Source organism: Lacerta agilis, chromosome 7 (assembly GCF_009819535.1).
Source record: "Lacerta agilis isolate rLacAgi1 chromosome 7, rLacAgi1.pri, whole genome shotgun sequence".
NCBI classification, from domain to species: domain Eukaryota; kingdom Metazoa; phylum Chordata; class Lepidosauria; order Squamata; family Lacertidae; genus Lacerta; species Lacerta agilis.
In genome coordinates, this window is record NC_046318.1 from 46,227,457 (window position 1) to 46,252,732 (window position 25,276).

Genomic DNA, 25,276 nt, shown 5'->3' on the forward strand with positions numbered 1-25,276 from the left:
AGTAAACCTGTAAAACAAACCGAGCCATAAATGTATGGTCTTGTTTTTCTTCTTAAGAAATAATTTCAGGGTATTCATAATCGTTTCTTCAAGTCCATGTTAAATCAGAAAGAGCTATAGTAAAGTAGGTTTAAAGACTGTTTATATAAATAATTACAATTAGGAATTAAGGCCAATATTTGATGCTGTTCTCATCTTTTAACCACTTACTGGAATAGAGTTTGTAGCTATGAGAAGTATGTGTTTTAAACTGTATAATGCTTATGCTAGAATAGTTAGACAAAAAGAAAAAGCTATAATGTATGGACTTGAAATTACTTTTCTTTTGAATGATTAGTGCTGACAGTCCTGGATATGAAACTGGAAGAAAGCCTCACTGAATTCAGTGGTACTGACTTCTGAGTAGACAACCAGAGGATCAACCTGTAAATCAAACATCTCTAATTGTTTTAGCAGATTATAATACTGTTTATTAATTTTGAATTGAAATATACTGGTATAATTTTAAGACCTACTCTCTCATTTACTAAATGCTCCTTTACTTTGGCGATCACTCGTAGCCGAGTAAGATTGTCTTTCATGAACACAGTCTTAACAGTGAGTCCATAAGTGAGTGTGGAGGCCAATTCTGGACCCACACATCCTTCAAGTGGGGACATAGGTTTCCGGGCAGGAGTTGATCATGGTGAGGGTTTGCCAAATGTGCCTTCCTCTTAGCACATTTATCCCTTTAGCCCTGAGTCTGAGCGTCTTCAAAGTCCATGGCACCTTTGGTGAAGGCTCTTCTCTAGCTGGAGCACTCGAAGGCCAGTGTTTCCCAATTGTTGGTGTTTCTACTACATTTTTAAAGATTTGCCTTGAGAGTGTCTTTAAACCTCATTTGTTGACCACCAGCATTACGCTTTCCATTTTTAAGTTCAGAATAGAGTAGTTGCTTTGGAAGACGATAATCAGGCATTCGAACAGCATGAACAATCCAACAAACTTGATGTTGAAGAATTGAGGCTTTGACAGTGGTGATCTTTGCATCTTCCAGTACACTGGCAATTAAATACACTCCCATGTTTTGCTTAGAGCTGCAATCCTTTATATTTAATTGGGAGTAAGTCCCATGGAACTCAATGGGCTTTACTTCTCAGATATGCATAGGACTGTGTTGCATATCTCTGAAATCAAATGTGGACATCTTTTAATGAGGATGTTACATATTGATGGCTCAAATAAGTTGAATGGGGCTAAGGCATGCTGAATACATGTCACAAATTCAAAAATTCAAGCATGAAAGTCCTTTCCTTAACTTGTTTTCAAGCATCATCCTTCCCCCCCCCCCCGCAATAAGTAAAGCAAAGCTACAGAATCTGCGACCATTTGCATCTAAGGAAGAGATGTTTTGCTTTGGTGATATAGTTAATGAGTCTAAAAATATTCAGTATAATAATTCTGTCAAAGCCCCCACAGTCTCCTCAATGAGCAGAAGCCTGCAGGATTCCAATGGGGAGCCAAGTAATGAGCTCTCAGCATTCGCTTCTACACCGTCCAGGCGAAATATACTTGGGCCTCTATGGTTCCACATCATTAGCAACATGAAACAAAGACACATGCTTGACTTTAATAAGTGACTAAAGTTGCTGGGTTATTAGGCTGTTACTGCACATAAACTCTATTTCAGTATGACAAACCAGTTCCTTGCAAACAAAGGAGAGAGGAGGGAAAGGAAAGAGAGCTTTTGCAAACAGCATTTGGTATAATTTAATGTTTAAACAATTGAACAAGTCTTGGAAGATGACACAAGAAGTGATGGGTTCCTGACACAGAATCTCATGGGTATATCACAGACTGCTGTGGTCTCACTGCAGGAGAGGATGGCTATGGTGGACTGCAGTGATCAGACTATGGGCATATATGACTGAGTTTTAGTTGATAATCTTGCAAGACAGGAAGTGAACAAGCTCATCCCCACTGGGAAATTTTTAGACATGATTAGCTTGAGCATGACCAAATAGGACAATGTTATGATACTGTGTTTTCAGCAAAAATAAATTAAATTAAATTAAATTAAATTAAAAGAAGACATGCATGTGATTTGTTTTTACTTCCCCCCATGCCTATACTATATTGGAATATACTGATTTTTCCCTTTAGAAGAATTAAACTATTATTATTATCATTACTATTAATTACCTGCCCTTCACCATTAAGGTTCCAGGGCAGCTGACAGCATTAAAAACAATATTAAAATCAGTTTAAAGCAACTTATAATCACAAAAATAAAATAATAACATTGAGTTAAATTTTATGATCTCTTAGTATTCTCCATTGTTTTTGTCCATGGAGTTTTCTTGGCAGGGATACTGAAGTGGCTTGCTGGTTCCTGTTCCAGGTGGATTTTAAGCAAGGTTATGCTTAAAATTCTACAAGGCAGGCTTAAGCAGTATGTGGACTGAGAACTCCCAGAAGTGCAAGCTGGATTTCGAAGGGGCAGAAGAACCAGAGACCAAATTGCTAACATGCGCTGGATTATGGAGAAAGATAGAGAGCTCCAGAAAAACATCTACTTTTGCTTCATTGACAACGTAAAAGTCTTTGACTGTGTTGACCACAGCAAACTATGGCAAGTTCTTAAAGAAATGGGAGTGCCTGATCACCTCATTTGTCTCCTGAGAAATCTCTATGTGGGACAAGAAGCTACAGTTAGAACTGGATATGGAACAACTGATTGGTTCAAAATTGGGAAAGGATTACAACAAGGCTGTATATTGTCTCCCTGCTTATTTAACTTATATGCAGAATTCATCATGCGAAAGGGTGGACTGGATGAATCCCAAGCTGGAATTAAGATTGCCGGAAGAAATATCAACAACCTCAGATACGCAGATGGCACAACTTTGATGGCAGAAAGTGAGGAGGAATTAAAGAACCTCTTAATGAGGGTGAAAGAGGAGAGCACAAAATAAGGTCTGAAGCTCAACATAAAAAAACTAAGATCATGGCCACTGGTCCCATCACCTCCTGGCAAATAGAAGAAGAAGAAATGGAGGCAGTGAGAGATTTTACTTTCTTTGGCTCCATGATTACTGCAGATGGTGACAGCAGTCACAAAATTAAAGGACGCCTGCTTCTTGGGAGAAAAGCAATGACAAACCTAGACAGCATCTTAAAAAGCAGAGAAGCACCTTGCCGACAAAGGTCCATATAGTTAAAACTATGGTTTTCCCAGTAGTGATGTATGGAAGTGAGAGCTGAACCATAAAGAAGGCTGATTGCCGAAGAATTGATGCTTTTGAATTATGGTGCTGGAGGAGACTCTTGAGAGTCCCATGAACTGCAAGAAGATCAAACCTATCCATTCTGAAGGAAACCGGCCCTGAATGCTCACTGGAAGGACAGATCCTGAAGCTGAGGCTCTAATACTTTGGCCACCTCATGAGAAGAGAAGACTCCCTGGAAAAGACCCTGATGTTGGGAAAGATGGAGGGCACAAGGAGAAGGGGACGACAGAGGATGAGATGGTTGGACAGTGTTCTCAAAGCTACCAACATGAGTCTGACCAAACTGTGGGAGGCAGTGGAAGACAGGAGTGCCTGGCGTGCTCTGGTCCATGGGGTCACGAAGAGTCGGCCTTGACTATACAACTAAACAACAACAAACAGTATTCTCTGTATTTCAGTTTTTAATTTATTATACTGAAGTATAGATATTTGGCTTTTATAGCAGTTCTAAAATATAGAAACAGAAGAACTACTACCGTATTACCATGATCAGTACTTGATAGAAACAGGATTTATTTAGCAAAGTTTTTTTCAGAGTGCTTATTTGCACTACCAACAAATCCTCCTGCACTTGTGATTGGTCCTAGTTCTGCTGGATCTCTCAGTGGCCTTTGATACCATCAACCATAACATCCTTCTGGACCATCTAGAGGAGCTGGGGGCATTCTTACACAGTGGCCGTGTCCAGAAATATGTTATGGTCGATGGTATCAAAGGCCACTAAGAGATCTACATCTACATGAAGCCACTGGGAGAGATCATCAGGGAGTTTGGGCTGGGTGTTCATCAGTATGCGGATGGTACCCAGCTCTACCTTTCTTTTAAATTGGAACCAGTGAAGGCGGTGAAGGTCCTATGAGAGTGCCTGGAGGTGGTTGGAGGATGGATGGCAGCTAGCAGATTGAGGTTGAATCCTGAGAAGACAAAAGTAGTGTTTTGGGGGGATAGGGGGTGGGTGGGGGCCTCCCTGGTCCTGAATGGGGCAACTGTGCCCCTGAAGGAGCAGCTGTGCAGCCTGGGAGTCATTTTGGACTCGCAGCTGTCTTTGGAGGTGCAGATCAATTCTGTGTCCAGTGCATCTGTCTACCAGCTCCATCTGGTATGCAGGCTGAGACCCTACCTGCCTGCGGACTGTCTCGCCAGACAGCTTTTGGGTCACTGCAGGATGGAGATAGGAAAGTAGTACCAAGTAAGAAAAGGAGCTTATAAATTTAAGGCTCACTTTTGATTGGTTTCACCTTTAGTAGAATTCTGCTGGCCAAGTAATGTCTGAACTGCCCCTAAACCAAGTTTACATAATTTTAAAAAACAGAAGTTACATAGCCATGTATAATGACACAGCAGAGACTTCATAAACCTTGTATATTTGGGCATCCCTGAGACTGTAAAAATAAGAGCTTCAAGCAACAATAAATGACTGGACTATATCCAAAATTGGCCCGAATCACAAGAGTGTGATTTATCCATGCAATAAGTATACTGAGAAGGGCTGTGTTTTGTCAAAATCACATAGAATATTTCTGAAATGCAGGAAATGCAGGTCTATTGGCATCTTATGACACTTCACTAAATGCTACGTACTAAAATTTAGGTTACACTCCTGTTACTAAGTGTATTCTCCTGTTACTAAGACTGGCTTTCTGACCATGCAGGTAAATTGCCTTGAAACAGAGTATCTATTTATGTCTCCATGCACAATATTAAGAGGAGAAAGAAAAAAAATATTTACTATGAAACCTACTCCAAGGTATTATAGTTATGTTTTTAAAAAAGAAAAAGCTGAAGCAAGCAATAAAGCTGAAGGAAAGACAATAGTTTCAAAATTGTGGAAAATCAAAGTAGACTTGAATTTATGCAAAGCTTACTCTTCAAACAAATGTCTTCTAGTGAAGACTCACAAAATGTTTCAACAGCAATAGCTGAGATGGACTCTGTGTTGTAATAATTTCGATACACTTGACTAATGCAGTTATTTTCAATGAGGTTGGCACAATGCCCATAGCTGTGAGCAAACAAATACAGCAAGAAAACCAGTTTAGTATCTTCCATTAATGCAACATGGTTTTGCTCTGTCCAGGGGTATTTCTTGGCCACTCTGTTTTGTTTTGCCCTATAAATTGGGAGGGGGGGGGGATATCCGAATGCATTTTGTTAGATTTACCAGTGTATTTTATATAAAATGCTGGTGAGGCACAAACGTTTTAATCAAATTAGTATGCAACATAAGGCAGCTGTGTATTCAAATGGGTTTTTAAGCAATTTGGTTGTTTTCTTTATAATAACAGGAAAGAACATTTTGATTTTGAAGGTGACAGAGGCAATATTACCAGAATTAAACAATCTGAATTAGCTTTTTCATGAAATGTAATATGTTTTATGCTTTTAGATGGGACGTTCCAGTGCTTTCAGATGAGCCTTTCACTGTCACAGTCAATGGCCAGGAACAGAATAAGCTCTGGAGGTAGGATTATCCTCGAATTTAATTTTTTTTAAAGGAGGCTAATGGCAAATGTTTCTAGCAAACTTTAGGTGCATCTGCGCTATAACTAGAGAACCAAGACAGGCTATTAAAAGGAAAGAAAAGGGAGGGCAAAGAAGAAGAAGAAAGTTAGATATTTTGCTTAGTTTCAAATGCCTGTGTAAAAGGGATGTAATCTCTTTATGCTTATCAAAAGACAAACAGATAGCTTGTCTCACACATATGTACTTTTAGATAGACAAGTGATACAAACAAATCTATTTGTAAAAAATGTAGAGAACATCAGAAAAGGATATAAAATTTATTTGCATATAAACTCAAGATTTTCTCCTACAGCAGTAAAAATATACTTTACTGTAGTACTAAGTGACACCATGAGAGGGAGGTTGAGTAGTACTGGTAAGTCCCTGCCCTTTTCCATTCCTCCAATGTCCTAATTCTAAACACGAGAGATGATATCCATGGAATCCAAAGGGAATTGCATGCCTGTAGTATGTGACCCGGAAGCTGTATGCCAGCTCCCTCGGCCAGTAAAGCGAGATGAGCGCCACAACCCCAGAGTCGTCCGTGACTGGACCTAATGGTCAGGGGTGCCTTTACCTTTTTAGTATGTTTAGGATCAGGATGCAAATTATCATTTCATTCAGTTTATGCCCTACCCTTCTCCTAAAGGAGCCCAGAGGCAATTTAACAGTTATATACCTGGAAATTGACTGATTTGTTGTTTATTCAATCATTAATGTTCTCTTTCTTTAGACCACTTTGCCACTCTTCCCCCCCCCCCCAATCCATCTCTTTCATCCCTCTCTTACGCTGGAAATATCCTCCCCCAAACATTCACTGAACTGAAAGAGGCTGGATTAAGAATAAAAATCTTACATCCTGTAATCCCCCATTAAATAAATTATAATTAAGAACACAGGTTAATAGAAACATACCAAATCAGACCACGGCCCATCTAGCTCACTTATCTATCTATGCTGACTGGCAGTGGTTCTCCAGGGTTACAGATAGGAGTCTTTATAGGCCCTCCTTGAAGATGCAGCCAGAAACTGACCCTGGGAACTTCTGCATACAAATCATGAGCTCTGCTGCTGAACTACGGCCCTTCCCTATAATATCTAACAGCTGCTTTTAACACAACCTATTTACTCCAGCACACACTTTCTCCATCATTTGGGAAGCAATATATCTAAAATCACGTTGGGAAACCATACTATCATCATGTAGTCTTCAGACCATGTCGCCATCATCATCTATGAAACTCTGCCTGTCAATCAAGTAAGAATTGTATGTAAGGTTTTCTACAGTTGTAAGAGCCATATGACTATCCGTTTCAGAGCAACTTCTCCAGTCAAGTGTATATTTTAATCAGAAGCTGACTAGAACAGCATATTTTTATATATTCCAACAGTTTTAAAATATCAGTCCTCAATCTCATCTGAGAACTATCCATATGGTTCTACACTCCCGAGATATATGTGTCCTGACAGAAAGTACATTCCAAAATTTCTAACAAGCACAGATCGTGAAAAGATGCCATGACTTTACCTATATCCTTCTGACAGGTCAAAATAGTGTCCTTAAAGCACAGCAAATATGATAAATACCCCTAATGGTGTTTTACTTTTCACTTCATCACTTCCTCATTTAAATCATGGGCTGCCAAAGAAAGGCTTGTGGTTTGATTGTGGCTCCTAAAATGCTTTTGTATGGCCTCCCATAACATATTACAAGTCTGAGTATGCCGATAGAAATTTAGTTGAAAGTTCCAAATTCATAAATCTCACATTTTCAAACTTAAGTTTTAAAACATAAGTTTGAAAGCACCAAGGAAATATGTTTGAAAACAACAAACTGGAAACAAACTGGGATTGAAAGAATCTGATTTAAGACCTCTTCAGGCATTTGGAATCTATAATTGCAGTGAGGGCACAGGATCGTAATAGCTACTCCATCCACCCCAGCTTTTCCATATTGAGGAAGAAAATTTGAAAGGAGATTGCAGGAGTGCACAAATGAATGCACTTCTACTTTGCTCTGCAATTAGGAGCCCTGATTGTGCCACTCAGTACGAGAAGGTCAGGGATGAAGATGGGTCACACAGTGTCATGTATTCTCGATAGATACAGATTCTAAATGCTTGAAGAAGCCTGTGTTGTTGGTGCAATACAGGCGAATAACTGAATTTATGTCAGCAGCCTTACTGAGGGGAAGAGTAAAGATCACATGTGATAACCTGGCATGAACAGGATTTTAAAGGAAATGTTGTGAGAAAACAGAATAACACTATAATATGGCGAAATAGTAGGCTGTTGCATAAATTGTTGTAACCCAACTCAAATGGTAGCAGTAGTTGGCCATAAATTTTAGATTAATGTGTATTTGTGTGTGTGTGTGTGTGTGTGTGTGTGTGTGTGTGTGTGTGTGACAGTAGTGGGAGATGGCTCAAGCAGAGTTTCTTTTCTAATACAGTCAAGGATCACAGGATGCAATTATTAAGTTTGGATTCATCTGTGCAATCATGCAAGAGTCAGAGTATTAAGATAAATTCTTTTCTGTATAAAAAGTGGAATGAAGGTGAATTTTGGTTTATTCAACCCTTCTTTGCATTCTACATGTGCAACAAATTAAGGGTGTTACCTACCTTTTTTCAAAACTTCAAAGACCACTCTATATTAATACTTCTCCCTTGAAATGCTCACAAGAAAGTGTCTTTTACAAAAGCCAAATGTTCAAAGGAATATATTTGTAGAAAATAAGTGGGAAAGGGACCAAGTGTTCTCCGGATTAATATATAATTACTTTTTTCAGAGTTGTGCATGTCATGATGCTTAGCAGTTTCCCTACACTCCTAAAGGCTCTAAAGACATGCATATTTACCTGGGAGTAAGTCTTATTGAATTAAATGGGACTTATTTCTGCAAAGACATGCATAAGATTGCACTGTAAATTATCTTTCCTACTTTGATCATTGCCACAGTTTAAGAAATTTTCAATAAAATACATACAAACCACTTGGGATGTTTTACTGTTTGAAAAGTGGTTTGTAAGTATTGGAAATACTGTAAATAAGCAAAAATACAAAGTCACCACCTGGTATCTCTTTTCAAAAACAGCCAACATTCTATTAAAATATTTGTTTCTATAGATAACCTCTAAGCCAGTCAATTTCAATCATATTTTTAAAGATGGGTTGATACAAGGGAAACTCAGATTCAGGAGTATTTTGTCGTACCTATTTTAAACCTTTTAACAGCACTCAAGAAGGCTGCTGTTTAGACTATTTTAATCTGGCAATATTACCATGCCTCCTCGTTTCTCTGCCCATACCGGATGTAGGGACACAGGGATCTCTCTGGGCTCATCCACACTCACTGGCGGTGGCCCGGATGTCTTCCCTGAGGGGGGTGACATCGCCCCCCCCTGGGACACTCGTCCTGCCCCCATGGGCAGCTAGTCCCACCCCGGGTGCACATATCGAATGTAGGGACACAGGGATCTCTCTGGGCTCATCCACACTCACTGGCGAAGGAAGGGGGTGCAGGGGGTGCGGCCCACCCTAGGTGTAATCCCTGAGGGGGGTGACATCACTGCCCTGCCCCCCTGGGACACTCACCCACCCCCGAGTGGACAGCTAGCTCTCCCTCTGTCCATACTCCCCTTTGTTCTGTGGTTTATTCAGTTTAGTCTGTGACTTCTAAGCATGGGTCCAATAGGTTTTACTTCTGTCCTGCCACTTTTCCTGGAGAAACCACTGAATGGGGAAAATATCAATCTGCAGAAAAGCTTATTGATATTTGGTTTGATGCAGCAGTTAACAGTGGGTTTTCCTGGAGAAAGCAGTGGGTGGGGAGAGATCCATGCCAAATGGAAGTGTGGATCAGAATAACATAAGCAATACTCTATTGTCTAGAATGAGCAGGGGTCAGCAACCTTTTTCAGTCGTGGGCCGGTCCACTGTCCCTCAGACCACGTGGTGGGACAGATTATTTTTTTTTGGGGGGGGGGGGGTTGAACAAATCCTATGCCCCACAAATAACCCAGAGGTGCATTTTAAATAAAAGAACACATTCTCATGTAAAAACACGCTGATTCCAGGACTGTCCAAGGGCCGAATTTAGAAGGCGATTGGGCCTCATCCGGCCCGTGGCCCTTAGGTTGCCTACCTCTGGTCTACAGCACTTCTTCTGTTTAATTCACTATATTCTGGTGTTAATTGCTAGAGCATTTCTTTATTGAAAGAGAATAAAGGATGTTTTGGGGTATAATAAACTTTTAGTGTATACAGTAGCACTAAACAAAAGAACAAAAAGTGATGGAAAACAGACTCAGCACTGATTAATACTGCAATGAATACATTGCATAGTGCCATTAGAGGTAACTGTGGGTTTCTTGGCTAGATTATTATATAAATACAGTTCAGTTAACAAGCAGAGGTAGAGAAAGGTAGATGAAAAATGGGCAAGATTTAATAAGAGAGCTTTGAATAGGCATTTTTAAGTGAAACTAAATTTTGTTGTATGAAAAAGCTTGAGATGTTCTCTTGATCTGCAGTACTTTTTGTATCAAGAATGCCAGTGCAGTCTTTTGATTCTAATATGAAACTACAGTAAGGATCATTGCACTAATGCATGAAGATTTGTGATAATGTTGCAGAAATTTTACTATCAAAACTGAACTGCAGTGTAATGACTTCTGTTATCATGGTTTCTAATAACTATTCAGCATGAATTGACCCTACATATGTTCTGCTGCAATACTATGGCCACCACTCGGAAAAAAGCTGAAGAGAAGACTTTGAGCAAAAAGAAAATTCATATGAAATGTGTGCCATACAATATTAGTATCCCTGTAATCATTACAACCAAGACTAGAATTGGAATATTTTCTTCACTATTTCTTGTCTCACCATTCCAACTGCCTTTCTCTTTGTTCATAGCCTGATCTTTGTCTTCCCTCCTCCAACTGCCCCACCCCCCAGCTCATATCCTTTCATCTACTTGTTTTTCTACAATGGCTGCTTTATACATTATACCTGACCCTCATTCTCTGTACTGGCATATGACGGTGGGAGGCATGGACTACGCACAATAGAAAGCTGAACCATACACAACAAAATGGAGGGAGATGTGACAAAGAGAAACATTCCTGATGCAGCTTCAACAATGCAAATAAAGTCACAAAAGAGTTTCACAGTAGAGATGAGCTCCCATCCATCTAAAATGAGTATGTCAGCATTCAAATCTTGAGTCATACAAAATGAAATTGAAACCTAATTTTGATCATGTATTTTTTAAGGAAGACAACTCTGTGCATCTGGGAAAGGGTGGATATGAGAGTGATTTTCTCCCTGAACATTCATGTCACTGTGATGTATATGTGCAGTAAGCAACTACAAAAATCATTACAGTGATACTCCCACAAAATTGATTTTCTGTTGCAGTTGTAAGTCACTTATTAGCAAAAATCTGAAGAAAAATACACCTTTTAATAGGAGCAGTATATAACCAGTTTCCTTTCTTGTTCTACTGTAATTAGTACAAATATTATTTATGTGCTGATTTTTGTGTGTATAATTACATTATCAAAAGAATTTTTCAGCTACCTTTGTAATTATCCAACTTGGATCCTTAAATAGCCATGCTTTTTTGGTTGATGTACCTTCTGGTGCATAAGAAGGGTTCACACAAAGACTGTACAAATTTCCTTACGATTTTTAGTAGTGCAGTTCTTCATATTTTTCCAAAACCAGTCAAGATTCTCATAAAGCGCATTAATATAGAATGATAGACTATGCACCTTGTGATACATACACCAGCCTCTTCCAATTATCCTATACAGTTGCACACAGAAAGGATAATTTTAAACAACCTCCCACTTTAGATTTTTAATTTTTTTTTATACCTCTGGCCTGTTACATCTTTAGTTTCTTTCCTGATCAATTTTCATTGATTTTTCCCAGTTATGCAGTGGTGATAGTCACATGCAATTTGATCTTATTAAAGGCTGTGACAGCCCTTTGGCATCTTGGACCCATTATGAACACCAATCCTAACAAATCAAAGCAAGTCTTTATATGGTGCTTGAGCCAGAGGGCTCATCTTGCAAAAAGCAAGAGTCTGTATGTGTACAGTGAGGCTTCTGACCTTTCATTTTCCAACAACATCTCAAGCAGCATCACAGATGGCTTTTGAGACAGTAGTTCCACTGCATGTGTAGCACATCATGTGGCCTCTTGGAATGCTGCAATGATGGCCAACAAGTCAAGTCTATAATGGGAATTTTCAGGGGGGAAATAATTCCAAGCAAATTACTTTGCATAATAATTTCACTTTTTAACAGGAGAAAGTTGCCACATCTGAGTAGATCTGTTTCTTAATTTGATTTCTAAATTCCTTATACGTACTATTTTGGAACGTTGCGACCATTGTTTTCCAGAAAGAACTTCCCTTGTTGATCTACTTAATACAGAGTTATACCAACATTTCAGTGTAATGAGATGTAGGTTACTAGGTGAGTGGGATATTATGAATCCTCAGCAAAGCAGTGCTCTGATGGGTTCCTCACCTGGTACTTGAAATTCTTGTGGTGTTGAACTGAGTATGATTTCTGTGTAATGCACAGTAATCAGAGGACCATTTCATCACAAATCAGCACTCACTCTGAATACCATACCTCACCTGACTGCGGACTGAACCATATTGTTTGACAATATATGTGAGGCTATGAAGCTGGGTCACAGAATCATAGAATCTTAGAGTTGGAAGGGACCCAAGGGTCATCTAGTCCAACTCCCTGCAATGCAGGAATCTCAGCTAAAGCCTCCATGACAGATGGCCCTCCAACATTGAATAGCTGTGAAACAGTGGGGGAAGGATGTGTTTTTTCAGTAGTAGAGGAGCAATGAATGGTAGCAGGTAGTTTAAGCTTTCTTGTGCCCTCTTTGTCGTCTCTTTCTACCTTTCTTCTTGAAACCCTGCCTCCAACCCACTTTTTCCTATGGTGCAGAAAGCACTAGTGACTCACTATTGCTGATTATCTGAGAAATAAACAAAGCCTTAGCTGTTGCATCAGGCTAGGGAATCCACTCATTTGCATGCATGAATCTTCATCCAGGAAGGGATATGAATGTAGAAGAATTTTCCGCACATACTAGTTTTCGCTTTTTGTATGGCTCTCAGTTAGAGCAGGTCATTTGTCTTGCATTAAACAAAATGCAACTTCTATAGAAACATTAAAGCAGAGCATGATCTATGCAAAAAGGCATGCAAACACTAAACGGAATGAATGATAAGATTTTGAAGATCCTTGATAGAAAAATACTTTTGTTAAACTAAAGAAGTAAAAATGTACAGGATGGAAAATGTAAAGAAGGAAGACATCACACAGGATGTTCCAAGAACTTAACAACTTACTTCAAAACATTATTAAACAGTAATAATTAGCAAATAGAAAATAAGCAATTAAGAAACTGAGCCCATTATTATCATACCTGCTGCTGGTCTCTTAATCCTGATTCAGCTCTAACTTTATGATCATAGAAGTCTGCAAGTTCATTTTTGTCATTTAGATAGCATAACTGAAGCATCTGATATTCTTGTGCTAAACGCAGATTTTCATCCTCAGAAAAGTCCAGAGATCTCTAAAGGGAGACATTTTTTATTAACATTACAAACCATTTATAAAGCTATGATTTCATTCGAAAACTTCTCAATAAGATTCATTTTTACTAGTTGTATTCTGTTGCACTGTAATAATAATAATAATGTGCAAAGAAATTACTGTACAATGAGTGAAAGGAAGGAAAACAATTCTTATATGTTCCCTTTCTGAATTAAAAAAAAATGCAGTGAAGCAATTGGCTAAGCTGCACATGAATGGCCTGATTCAGCAAGGGAGATTTGTGTGTGCAGCCATTATAGATGTGCATCATGATACGCATCTGGTGTTCACTGATATTAATGGTGTGTCTGATACATTCCCACCCAGGAATGCACATGCCTATCCAGGGCCACTAGATGCATACAATATAGTGCAGTAAAGGGATTAATTGCATCTGCAACAATGTAGAAAAGAGCTGCAGGAATGTATCTCTTTCCCCAAATACATGTGGCAGAATGCCACCACCTGCAGTGACTACAAAGAAGCATGTGCACATCCTCAGAAATGCCACTGTAGTTTGTCAGCTGCTTTCCCAAAGTATGGCATGCCACTCCTTATATTCTTATAAGAATATGTGTATTTCAGTAGTATATAACAATTGTATTAGTTCTCTCAGTACATGGGATTTCCAAATTAATTTAATTTAGCTAATGGGAATGTACTAAGTTTTGTTTATATGGCTAACTATAGGCTGAAAAGGAATTTGGGAGACTAGATTGAGATTTCTGTGAGTCTGTACTGTCGGTGTGCTTTTTCTGCAGCTCCACCTCTACTCTCCCTACCAACAGAAAATGACCCTCTAAATGCTGACCTGAATTTCATGTAGAGAGGCTAAAAGGAAGCAAACAATTAATATAATTAAATAACTTCTTTTTCTCTTTCCTCATACACAATTGACATGGATAAGTGAGTTACAGGTGGGTAGCCGTGTTGGTCTGCCATAGTCAAAACAAAATCGAAAATTCTTTCTAGTAGCACCTTAGAGACCAACTGAGTTTGTTCCTGGTATGAGCTTTCGTGTGCATGCACACTTCTTCAGATACACTGAAACAGAAGTCACCAGATCCTTAAATATAGTGGGGGAGTGGGGAGGGGTATTACTCAGAAGGGTGGTGGGAATGGGTGATAGGCTGATAAGTGTGGAAAACCTGTTGACGACTCTAAACGGCTGCAATTAGTCTTGCAGGGAAGGGGTGAGATGGCTAAAGATGGCTTTGTTATGTATAATGAGATATCTCATTATACATAACAAAGCCATCTTTAGCCATCTCACCCCTTCCCTGCAAGACTAATTGCAGCCGTTTAGAGTCGTCAACAGGTTTTCCACACTTATCAGCCTATCACCCATTCCCACCACCCTTCTGAGTAATACCCCTCCCCACTCCCCCACTATATTTAAGGATCTGGTGACTTCTGTTTCAGTGTATCTGAAGAAGTGTGCATGCACACGAAAGCTCATACCAGGAACAAACTCAGTTGGTCTCTAAGGTGCTACTAGAAAGAATTTTCGATTTTGTTATGGATAAGTGAGTTCTTCAGTACAGCGGTCTTAAGAAGCTTAGACAGAAAATTCTATCTTTGATTTACTTCCCTTCTCTGGAAAGAGTAATATTTGAGGAAGATAGTTATTTGGTGGTAAACTTATATTCACACAGAAAAGTAGCATGTCAGGAAGGAAGATGGGATAAAAAAAATTCTCCTTGTCATTTTGTTTAGTTTGTTTTATCAGCATGAGCTGCAACTTACAGTCTATAGTAGTGCAGCCCAGACACAGGTTACCCCCCCCCCCAATTTCTTTACTTTTTTTGGTAAGCCATGCCAGGGTGGCAATTCATACTGAGACTCAGACACCAGGGGTAAAAGAGTTTAGTCTTTCTCTCCTTGCCATTTTACACATGTAAATTGCAGTGGGACGAATAGCTTTGAGGGGAAATGGCCTAGAGGAAAAGGGTTAATCCACCACCACGCCCAGTACTGCAATTACCATTTAAACCTCAACTGTATATATCAGGCATCTCCAACAGGCAGATTGTGATCTACCGGTAGATTACTGGACGTCTGCGGTAGATCACTGGTAGCTCATTGGCTCGCCCCAAAGAAACAACTGTGGCTCCCCTAAATAAAGCTAAACATTTTACCTCCTTCCTAAAAAAAACTTTGACCTGAACCCCAAAAAAGGGGGTAGATCACTGCCAGATTTAACAGTATCTTGGTAGTTGGTGACCCCTGGTATATATGCTTCTTAGAAAAATGTAAAAGATTGGATATCTTATCATGGATCTCATCTATTTGGCTCTTAAATATGGCAATAAAAAGAATGCAAAAACATCAGGGAAAGTTGATTCTCTCTCTGCAAGAACAATATAGGACAGAACATTCTCACTTTTACTGAAGTTCTAATGGTTTACATTATAATGGTGACAACTAACACAAGCAATTAACATTTATATAGCAAATATTAGTAAAACCAGTTAACTATTAAGAATGTTGGGGGAAATGGTATTTATAAATAAAGAGTAAAAGGTCAACATTTTCATTGCAAATGGGCTAGGGGAAACGAGGTTCTCACAATGCTTTGAGAACAAAAGAAATGGAGACTGAAGCATACAGATACCCAAAAGTTAGAAAAACCTTTATTTGAAAGTTGACACTATCTTTAGTGCTGTTTTAGAAATTCATGGAGAAAAGGAGGCTTTCAAAGGTGCATCAGGAAAGCCTTCAAAGAAACTTAGGTTGCACTAGGGAGTAAGCTCCAATGAATGTAGTGGGCCAAAAAAATATTCATAAGGTTGCACTCTTAAATTCATGGCAACATACAAGGGAAAATAACCTAGAAGAGCCCACAGAATTTGCTCTTTATCAGCTTATTTGGCAACAAATGTGTAGTTGTGCTAATTTGTTGAGTGCAATGGAGGTATCTTTTCTCGAGGAATAAATTCTACTTGAGAAATATTGCATGGTCCCTGCATTCCAATCTCAGTTTGTTGTATCCTTTCCTCTGTTAGTAGGGTCACTGTAGTTTGGAGAGCTGTGCAGAATGTTGGTAGTACAAATGTCACTATCAGCTTTTGGATAATGGCTATGTCTTCACTGGTGCTGTATGACAAAACTCTATCACAGAGTTCCCTGGGGAGAGGGATTGATTGTTAAACCACCCGGTACTCTGTGAGGGGAAAAGGGGTCTCCAAACAACTCTCAACACCTTTGACAAACTGCAGTTCCCAGGATTCTTTGGGTGACGTAATGACTGCTTAAAGTGCTATGATACTGCTTTCTGTGTAATGAAATACTAAAAGGGAAAAAGCACTACATTGGGAAGGGAACATAGCCTATGTTGCATGGATAAGGTGCCAGGGTCAGACACTGACACCTGCAGTTAAAACAATCAGGTAGTAGGTAATGAGAAGGAGCTCTTCTTGGGAGGCTGGGTAGCTGTTGTCAGTCAGAGTTGGCGATACTGGGATAGATGGTGAATTGTTAAGACACCTATCTAACAACCATGAAATAACATATATTTGAAGCAAAACAATCACGTCCTCTACTCCACATTCCCTCACCACAGAAAGGAGCAAGACTGTACAAGCTGTCACTGCCATTGGTTATCAGTACACCTGCTCGCCATGCCCCCTTTTATCTGTGTTCAGCATTAGTTTGAAATCTTCCATGTGATCAGGAACTGTGAGAAAGTCAGGGTTCTTGCACATGTGGAAGAGTTGTATGTACATTTCACACTCATGGACATGTGTGTGTTATATACTTTTAAGCCATGAACTGCTCCAGGGTGCAATATTCATCCATGCAAAAGGAAAGTGATGTGCAAGACCATGGAATCTTGTCCTATGGAAACGTGGAATGATACTCTAAATTCACTGCAGCTGCACATTGCATGGGTCAGAATGGTAGTGGGGGCAAGCTGTTCTTCAGGGACAGCTGCTCTCCATTAATGATCTTTTTACTTAGTAACTCCACCACCACAGAAACCTGAACAGAATGTTTATTTATGGGAGCTCTGTTGGTTCTGTGATTGTTTATAATGAGGGCTCCAAAAAGCTGCAAATGGCAGTCAGGGAGGGTACCACTTGTGCAGTTTTACATGGGTGTGTCAGCTATTATTGCACATTATCACATTTGCTTCTCCTTTCCTCAAGCAAGGAAGCAAACCACAGAACAACTACCTTGGCATTTCGTCCAGACCAGCATCTGTGGTTCGCTTCTCTGAAAACCACAATCTGAAGTCAAAATTTGTTCACTGGTTTCTGTTTGTGGTTTGTTTGTAGAAATAAGCCATAAGTGTTGCTTCAGATGTAACACTAAGATAACTCAATGTTTTTTACCCCTCCACTTAGTGTAAGAAGGAGCAAAGTGGGAGTGCTTCAACTGCATGCACTAGCAGACATCTTATTGCAGAACTTAATTTAACTAACTATGGGTTTTTTATTTTAAATATGCATAACCCACCATTCATCACAATCATCTCAGAGTGAGGTACACCTTTAGCACCTTTAATAATCTATAGTAACAGCAAGAAATACTGTAGTTAAAAGCGGTGAACGTTAAACCAATAGAATGGTATCTACTTTATTCTCAAATGGTTGAGTAAATAGTCCTGTTTTAAACTGGTGCAGAAATGGAAGTCAGCAGCAGTTTGGGTTAGTGTCTTTGCGTTATGTGTGCATGAGGCCAGTTAGCTGTAGTGGAACAATTTTTCTAAAAAAAATAAATCCACAGAGGTTCTGGTACAAACTGCTCATGGGAGGGAAGCAGCAACTCCACATGTGGATGAGCTTTCCAAACTCCAGCTAAAGGGTTACAGAATAAAAATTATTTGAGTTTAGGATTGTAATTATTGCTGTGATTAATAAATGTTATAAACTTAGAAGAGCAATTCACTACACATTCAAAAATACATTTTCTAGAAAACTGTTTTCTAATTTTAATGAATACTGTGACAAATAATTAACTTCCTTTTCTACAAAAAAAATCCATTTTGTAGGATCATTTGTCCACATAAGCTTCCAGATTACCAAGGCTTGTTAGAGTTCGAAGGATTGCTATCCTTGTAGTTTTCATTTTAAAAAGTGGTATAAAACATTGTAGTAATTAGAACACACCTAAAACATTACTCTCATTGAATCGCTTAATGTTAGTAAGCATTTTCAATTCTGAAGAACAACTCAGGAAGCAACCTTGCTGACAGAGTTTCTGACTCATCAAAATTATGTCCTTTATTTCACTGACAAGCCATTTTGCTTGAGCAAACCACTCAGTAGCAATGGACATGGCTGACACCCAGTGGTCTTCCAGGTAAGAATTTAAAATACACACACACACACACACACCCCACACACAGAGCACTACTAGAAGAACTTTGTATCTATTTACACTTCAGAGCTCTTAACTACTACATATTCAAGGTGTAATCTGTTCTCTGATTTTTATCTTTTTTCAAATGGAAGGCTAAAATATAAAAACCAATGTCTGAAACACCTGTTAAGGTTTTTGCTTTGCGCCTTTTGCATATCCAGCTAATTTATGTTCACATAATTGAGATGGTATGCACAACTTTATTAATGGTTTAACATTTGTTCCACAAATTATTGCAATCATTGATGTACTATCATCATGAAAGATTAGCACAGAATTTGTCCATAAAGTTGCTTATGAAACAGTGCTGATATACTTTCTATTTAAATAAGCCTAACAATATTAGGCAGATATCAAGATGAAGAAAAAACTTTTACATACAGTTTGATACAGTGATACAGTTTGTGACAGGCTTTCTGTATGGCACACACAAGATCACAGTTTGGTGGCAAACACACCATACATTTAAAGCACCCGATTGCCCCCAAAGAATCCTGGGAAGTGCAGATTACCCATCACAGAGCTACAATTCCCAGCACCCTTACAAACTGCAGTTCTTGGGATTCTTTGGTAGAAACTAGTGTACACAACCTTTGTGGTTTCATATTTACAGTACATTTGCTAAGCAAGAATTAGAATCCCTACTTCACCCATAAGAGTGCAATGCAAAGTGGAAAATAAACTCTCATTACATCTTACCCATGCCAATTGTGAGGATGATAAAAAGTAACTAATCTGCTTTTAATTATTTTGGTCGTGTGCTTCTAGTTTAGCTTGGTTGATCTGTGCACAAGAGAATGTTCTATCAATATGACAAACTAGTTTCTTGCCCAGTACAGTAATCACCTCAGTTATTCAAATCTCCTTAGCTGATTAGATCAGGAATGGGGAGCCTCCAGCTCATGGGCCAAATTAGAACCAGCAAAGTTCCTAATTTGGCCTGTGAAGCCATTTCTTCAAGCCACACCAGTCTGCACCACATGTCATGTCATATGATGTCATATGTGGGGCAGGTAAAGACACAGCTGCAAAGAGGACCCTTAAGATGAGCTCCTGATTGTTCCTTGGCAGGAGCACATTTTCCATTCAACACCCTTTAAATCTGGTGTCAAATGCAAGCTCCCAATTGGGAGCTCCAAAGTGCAGCTAATCACTGTCAAAAGTAATCGACATTGATGGCAAGCCCAGCTGGGTTCTGTTGTACTTGGGAGTTCTCTGTCAGGAGCTCTGGTCTGCAGCTGGTCACAGGTGAAAACAAAACTTGCAGTTGGCAAATCCCATTTTCAATAAGAATCTTATGTTGAGTTCAAGTTGGCAGGCAAAGGAAAAATGCCATTGCTGGTAGTTTGAAGATATGCTTGCAAATGAAAGAAAGAATAGTTTTCTTTGAAGTTGGGTTACTTGAATGACAGGTGGGAAGCCCTGTTCACCTATCAAAAGTGGCTTGTGGGACAATTCAGGATCTGCCCCATTAACCAGATTCTGTTCCTCACCCCTGAATTAGATCCTGCAGGTGAAAAATTGGGGGAGGGTTGGAACTAATTACATTATTTTGAAGAATTATAAGTTGTTTTCATAGACTTTAATGAATTTTATTGAACTGAATATCTGAGCAATGTCTGAATGCCTTTGAGAATTAGCTACATGAGTATCAGAATACTTTAGTGAATTAGTCACTTGAGTATCTAAAAACCTGGATTCTTTAATTAACTGAAAGTATTTATCTACTGATGATTTGATCTGATCACCTCAGCTCAGCTGATTATTTGAATTTCTCAGTAAACTGGTTATCTGAGCATTTCATTGAGTAACATTTGAATACCTTAATACTGCTGCAATCCTAACCCCATTTAGAGTCACTTATGAGTAGTCCTATTGCTGTTAATCCTTTGAGCATATGATCACCTGAATTCTGTAATGAGCTGCTTGTTCAATCTCCTAATTGTTGTTGTTGTTGTTCAGTCATTCAGTCGTGTCCGACTCTTCGTGACCCCATGGAACATGCCAGTCGCTTCGAGAACACTGTCCAACCATCTTGTGCTCTGTTGTCCCCTTCTCCTTGTGCCCTCCATCTTTCCCAACATCAGGGTCTTTTCCAGGGAGTCTTCTCTTCTCATGAGGTGGCCAAAGTATTGGAGTCTCAACTTCAGGATCTGCCCTTCCAGTGAGCACTCAGGGCTGATTTCTTCAAGGATGGATATGTTTGATCTTTTTGCAGTCCATGGGACTCTCAAGAGTCTCCTCCAGCACCATAATTCAAAAGCATCAATTCTTTGGCGATCAGCCTTCTTTATGGTCCAGCTCTCACTTCCATACTACTGAGAAAACCATAGCTTTAACTATACGGACCTTTGTTGGCAAGGTGATGTCTCTGCTTTTTAAGATGCTGTCTAGGTTTCTCATTGCTTTCCTCCCAAGAAGCACGCCTCTTTTAACTTCGTGACTGCTGTCACCATCTTCAGTGATCATGGAGCCCAAGAAAGTAAAATCTCTCACTGCCTCCATTTCTGCCCCTTCTATTTGCCAGGAGGTGATGGGACCAGTAGCCATGATCTTAGTTTTTTTGATGTTGAGCTTCAAACCATATTTTGTGCTCTCCTCTTTCACCCTCATTAAAAGGTTCTTTAATTCCTCCTCACTTTCTGCCATCAAGGTTGTGTCATCAGCATATCTGAGGTTGTTGATATTTCTTCCGGCAATCTTAATTCCGCCTTGGGATTCATCCAGTCCAGCCTTTCGCATGATGAATTCTGCATATAAGTTAAATAAGCAGGGAGACAATATACAGCCTTGTCGTACTCCTTTCCCAATTTCGAACCAATCAGTTGTTCCATATCCAGTTCATCATTAATCTCCTAAGTAATGATGACATAATCTTATAGTGACCATTTTTATTCCTCAGTGAACTGGTTATGTAAGTTTGCTGTTGTTTAGTCATGTCTGGCTCTTCGTGACCCCATGGACCAGAGCACGCCAGGCACTCCTGTCTTCCACTGCTTCCCGCAGTTTGGTCAGACTCATGTTGGTAGCTTCGAGAACACTGTCCAACCATCTCGTCTTCTGTTGTCCCCTTCTCCTTGTGCCCTCAATCTTTCCCAACACCAGGGTCTTTTCCAGGGAGTCTTCTCTTCTCATGAAAGTATTGGAGCCTCAGCTTCAGGATCTGTCCTTCCAGTGAGCACTCAGGGCTGATTTCCTTCAGAATGGATAGGTTTGATCTTCTTGCAGCCCATGGGACTCTCAAGAGTCTCCTCCAGCACCATAATTCAAAAGCATCTATTCTTCGTCGACCAGCCTTCTTTATGGTCCAGCTCTCCTTCATGGATCACTGCCTTGTCGTGGTGAAGGGGCTTTAATAACTCAGGAAACTATGAGCTATGCTGTGCAGGGCCACCCAAGATGGACAGGTCATAGCGGAGAGTTTTGACTAAATGTGATCCACCTGGAAAAGGAACTGGCAAGCCACTCCAGTATCCCTGCCAAGAAAACTCCATGGACAAACACAACAGGCATATGTAAGTTTATTTGAGGGCAAAAATATACAGAGGATTATAACATATGAGTTTATTCATGAATCAAATTGACTACTTAAATGTTTTGGTAAATTAATGCACTGATAATTATTTACTACACACAAGGCCCAGTCACTTTGGTGCTGCTAACACAGCAATTCTGACTTCACCCGCAGAGGCGCACACCATTGTCTCTCGACCTGGCATGTGCCAACCAATGAAAAGTGAATAGACTAATTAAAATCTGACTGGATACAGGATGAAACATATGTTACAATAACATTGGGGTTGGTTCAGTCCTATGGTTCTAATGTTATCCCTATTATCTTTATTTTGGAAATGCTTACTGATTAGAATATATCTTTAAGAACAATCCAATGAATGAGTAGAAGTAAAAGTAGCAATTCCTTCTCCAAAAATAATATGACAAGAAAGCACAAGAAGATACAGATTGCGGCAAGCCAATAGTCACTGCAAATATGAGGAAATCACTTTCATTAGAATTTCATAAATTTGAAAATGAAATTAAAACTTTTAAGAGGAAGATAATTACAGTCATTAATGATGCAGAAAATAATACATTGACTTTATTAGAGAATAAGTTAATTGATTGTGAAATAAATAGGATGCACCAGGGTGGCATGACTAACTAAAGTCCATTGATTTCAATGGGCCTAGTCTGAGTATGACTAACATTGGCTATTACCCATTAAGTAATAATTAGAACTGCAGATGCAGCTTAATTGTTTTTACAGAACTTACAATCAGATGAGGTAGTTGAGGAGGAACTAAATAATATAAACACAAAGTGAATAACTTTTAGTTATAAGGTAGGAAACCAATGTTATAATGGAGGAGAGCACCACCCTAGCAACAGAAATGTCACTGTTTATAAATGTAATGAAGGAGAGGTCAATGTAAGAGATTATAATTGCAGTCAAATCAATTAACTCAGGTAAAGCACCTGGACCCAAAGGGGAAGGACCAGATGACCCTTGGGTCCCTTCCAACTCGAAGATTCTGTGAATCTAACAACTAAATTCTATAAGCCTCATATTGAATAGCCTCAGTTTCAAATGAATTATTATTCCTTTATTATTTAAAGGGGGAAATTCAAAGTAAGAAGCTTCCTGAAACACAGTGAGATGCAAGAATAATACTACTTTTAAAACCAAATACAGTTGCAGATATTACAGACCAATCTCAGCATTGAATAAAGACTACAATATTTTGGCTACACTTTTTATGTTTCCTAAAATGTACTAAATATTCTTTTTGTTTAATTGGCTACATTATTGGCAAATATATTGTATGAAGTTGTAGATAATTACATCAAAAAGTTCAAAATGGATTCATTAAAGGAAGACAAATTACAGATAACACAAAATTGTGAATGCAGAGAAAGTGTTTGATTTAAAAAACTTATGAGCCACTATCCTCTTGTATCCTGTTCTGCCTCTCATGTGAAGTGCACATTTTATCCTCACAACTTCCTGTCGAGACTGATGTGGTTGAGACACAGAGACTTCTGCAAGACTGTAGAGTCTTATAAACAAAATCTGCCCTTTGTAGATACAGGTAGGTAGCCGTGTTGGTATGCCATAGTCAAAACAAAATAAAAAATTAAAAAATCCTTCCAGTAGCACCTTAGAGACCAACTAAGTTTGTTCTTGGCACACAAAAGCTCATACCAAGAACAAACTTAGTTGGTCTCTAAGGTGCTACTGGAAGGATTTTTAATTTTTTATTTTGTTTTGCCCTTTGTAGAGTTCTCCATCAATAGGAGAAAATAACGGAGGCCAACCAGAGAATATTGAGAAGCAAAGCAGCTAGTAAGCCTGATCTTTATTAAAGCTGTTGCAACAGGGTACTCCCCTCACACACAGGAGAGCAGGGAAGGACCCAGAACCAAGGTGTTCCTGCCCTTATGTAGACATTAAAATTGCCTGCCCTGGAGTCCAAGACCACCCCCAGAAACATCATGCATACATCACAGAAGGGGTGTAACCCAAGACCACCACCCTAGATACATCATACTTACATCACAGAAGAGGTGGTTTACAGAAATCTGTAGTACAGTACTTTGGCCACCGCATGAGAAGAGAAGACTCCCTAGAAAAGACCCTGATGTTGGAAAAGATGGAGGGCACAAGGAGAAGGGGACGACAGAGGATGAGATGGTTGGACAGTGTTCTTGAAGCGACTAGCATGAGTTTGGCCAAATTGCGGGAGGCAGTGAAAGATAGGCGTGCCTGGCGTGCTCTGGTACATGGGGTCACGAAGAGTCGAACACGACTGAACAACAACATATTGATAGTCTGCTCAGCTTAACAGATACTTGCCAGACTGTATTTACAGGGAGGTGTAAGTCCCTACAGTCCAAGGACAATGGAAAAGCTTTTCCCATTTCCTTTCTCCTTGCAGAGAAATATTTGAGGTCAATTTGGAAGAGTCAAAATGGCTTTGGGAGAGTCAAAATGGCTTTGAGATTGTTCTCCTGCACTATTTCAGACACGTGGTTTATATACATATGTATGTGTTAGCTTTGTACATTTAGGAACATTTATATTTTATATATATAACCTTAAAATTCTTATAACAATAGCAAATGTCATGTCTGAGTGAGGAATTGAACTTATTTTTTCCTTGTTGACATCAAGGACTCCCAGAGCTTCTTTGCTTTCGCCTCTGCTGTCTATTTCTAGTATTCATTCCTCCTCAGTTATCTATTTTTCCTAGTTCCTTTTCAACTAATTTTCAAGAGTTCTTTCCTACTGTGATAAGGCCAACTTGTAGACATGTGCATTCATTGTTGATACGATACATTGTTAGAGTTCAGAGGCTATGGGGAAAGTGCTAAGAAAGCAATGTGTCTCAATCCTAATCACCAGGAGGGGGTCACCTCATTTGGGGCTAAGGGAGAAGGTTTTATCCAGCCATGAGATGAAAGTAGAAATCAGTAACAGCTAAAACACTGCACTGAGATG

The 25,276-nt window shown here is 39.3% G+C and overlaps 1 protein-coding gene across 1 annotated transcript in view; it reads right to left on the bottom strand.

The window, feature by feature from the left end:
• The window catches only part of CCDC178 (coiled-coil domain containing 178), a 122,811-nt gene that overhangs the window by 26,005 nt on the left and 71,530 nt on the right, over positions 1-25,276 (bottom strand). Inside the window, exon 18 of the mRNA XM_033155118.1 lies at positions 13,244-13,393. Coding sequence (XP_033011009.1) covers positions 13,244-13,393 — 150 coding nt within the window. The remainder of the gene's footprint in view (positions 1-13,243; positions 13,394-25,276) is intronic.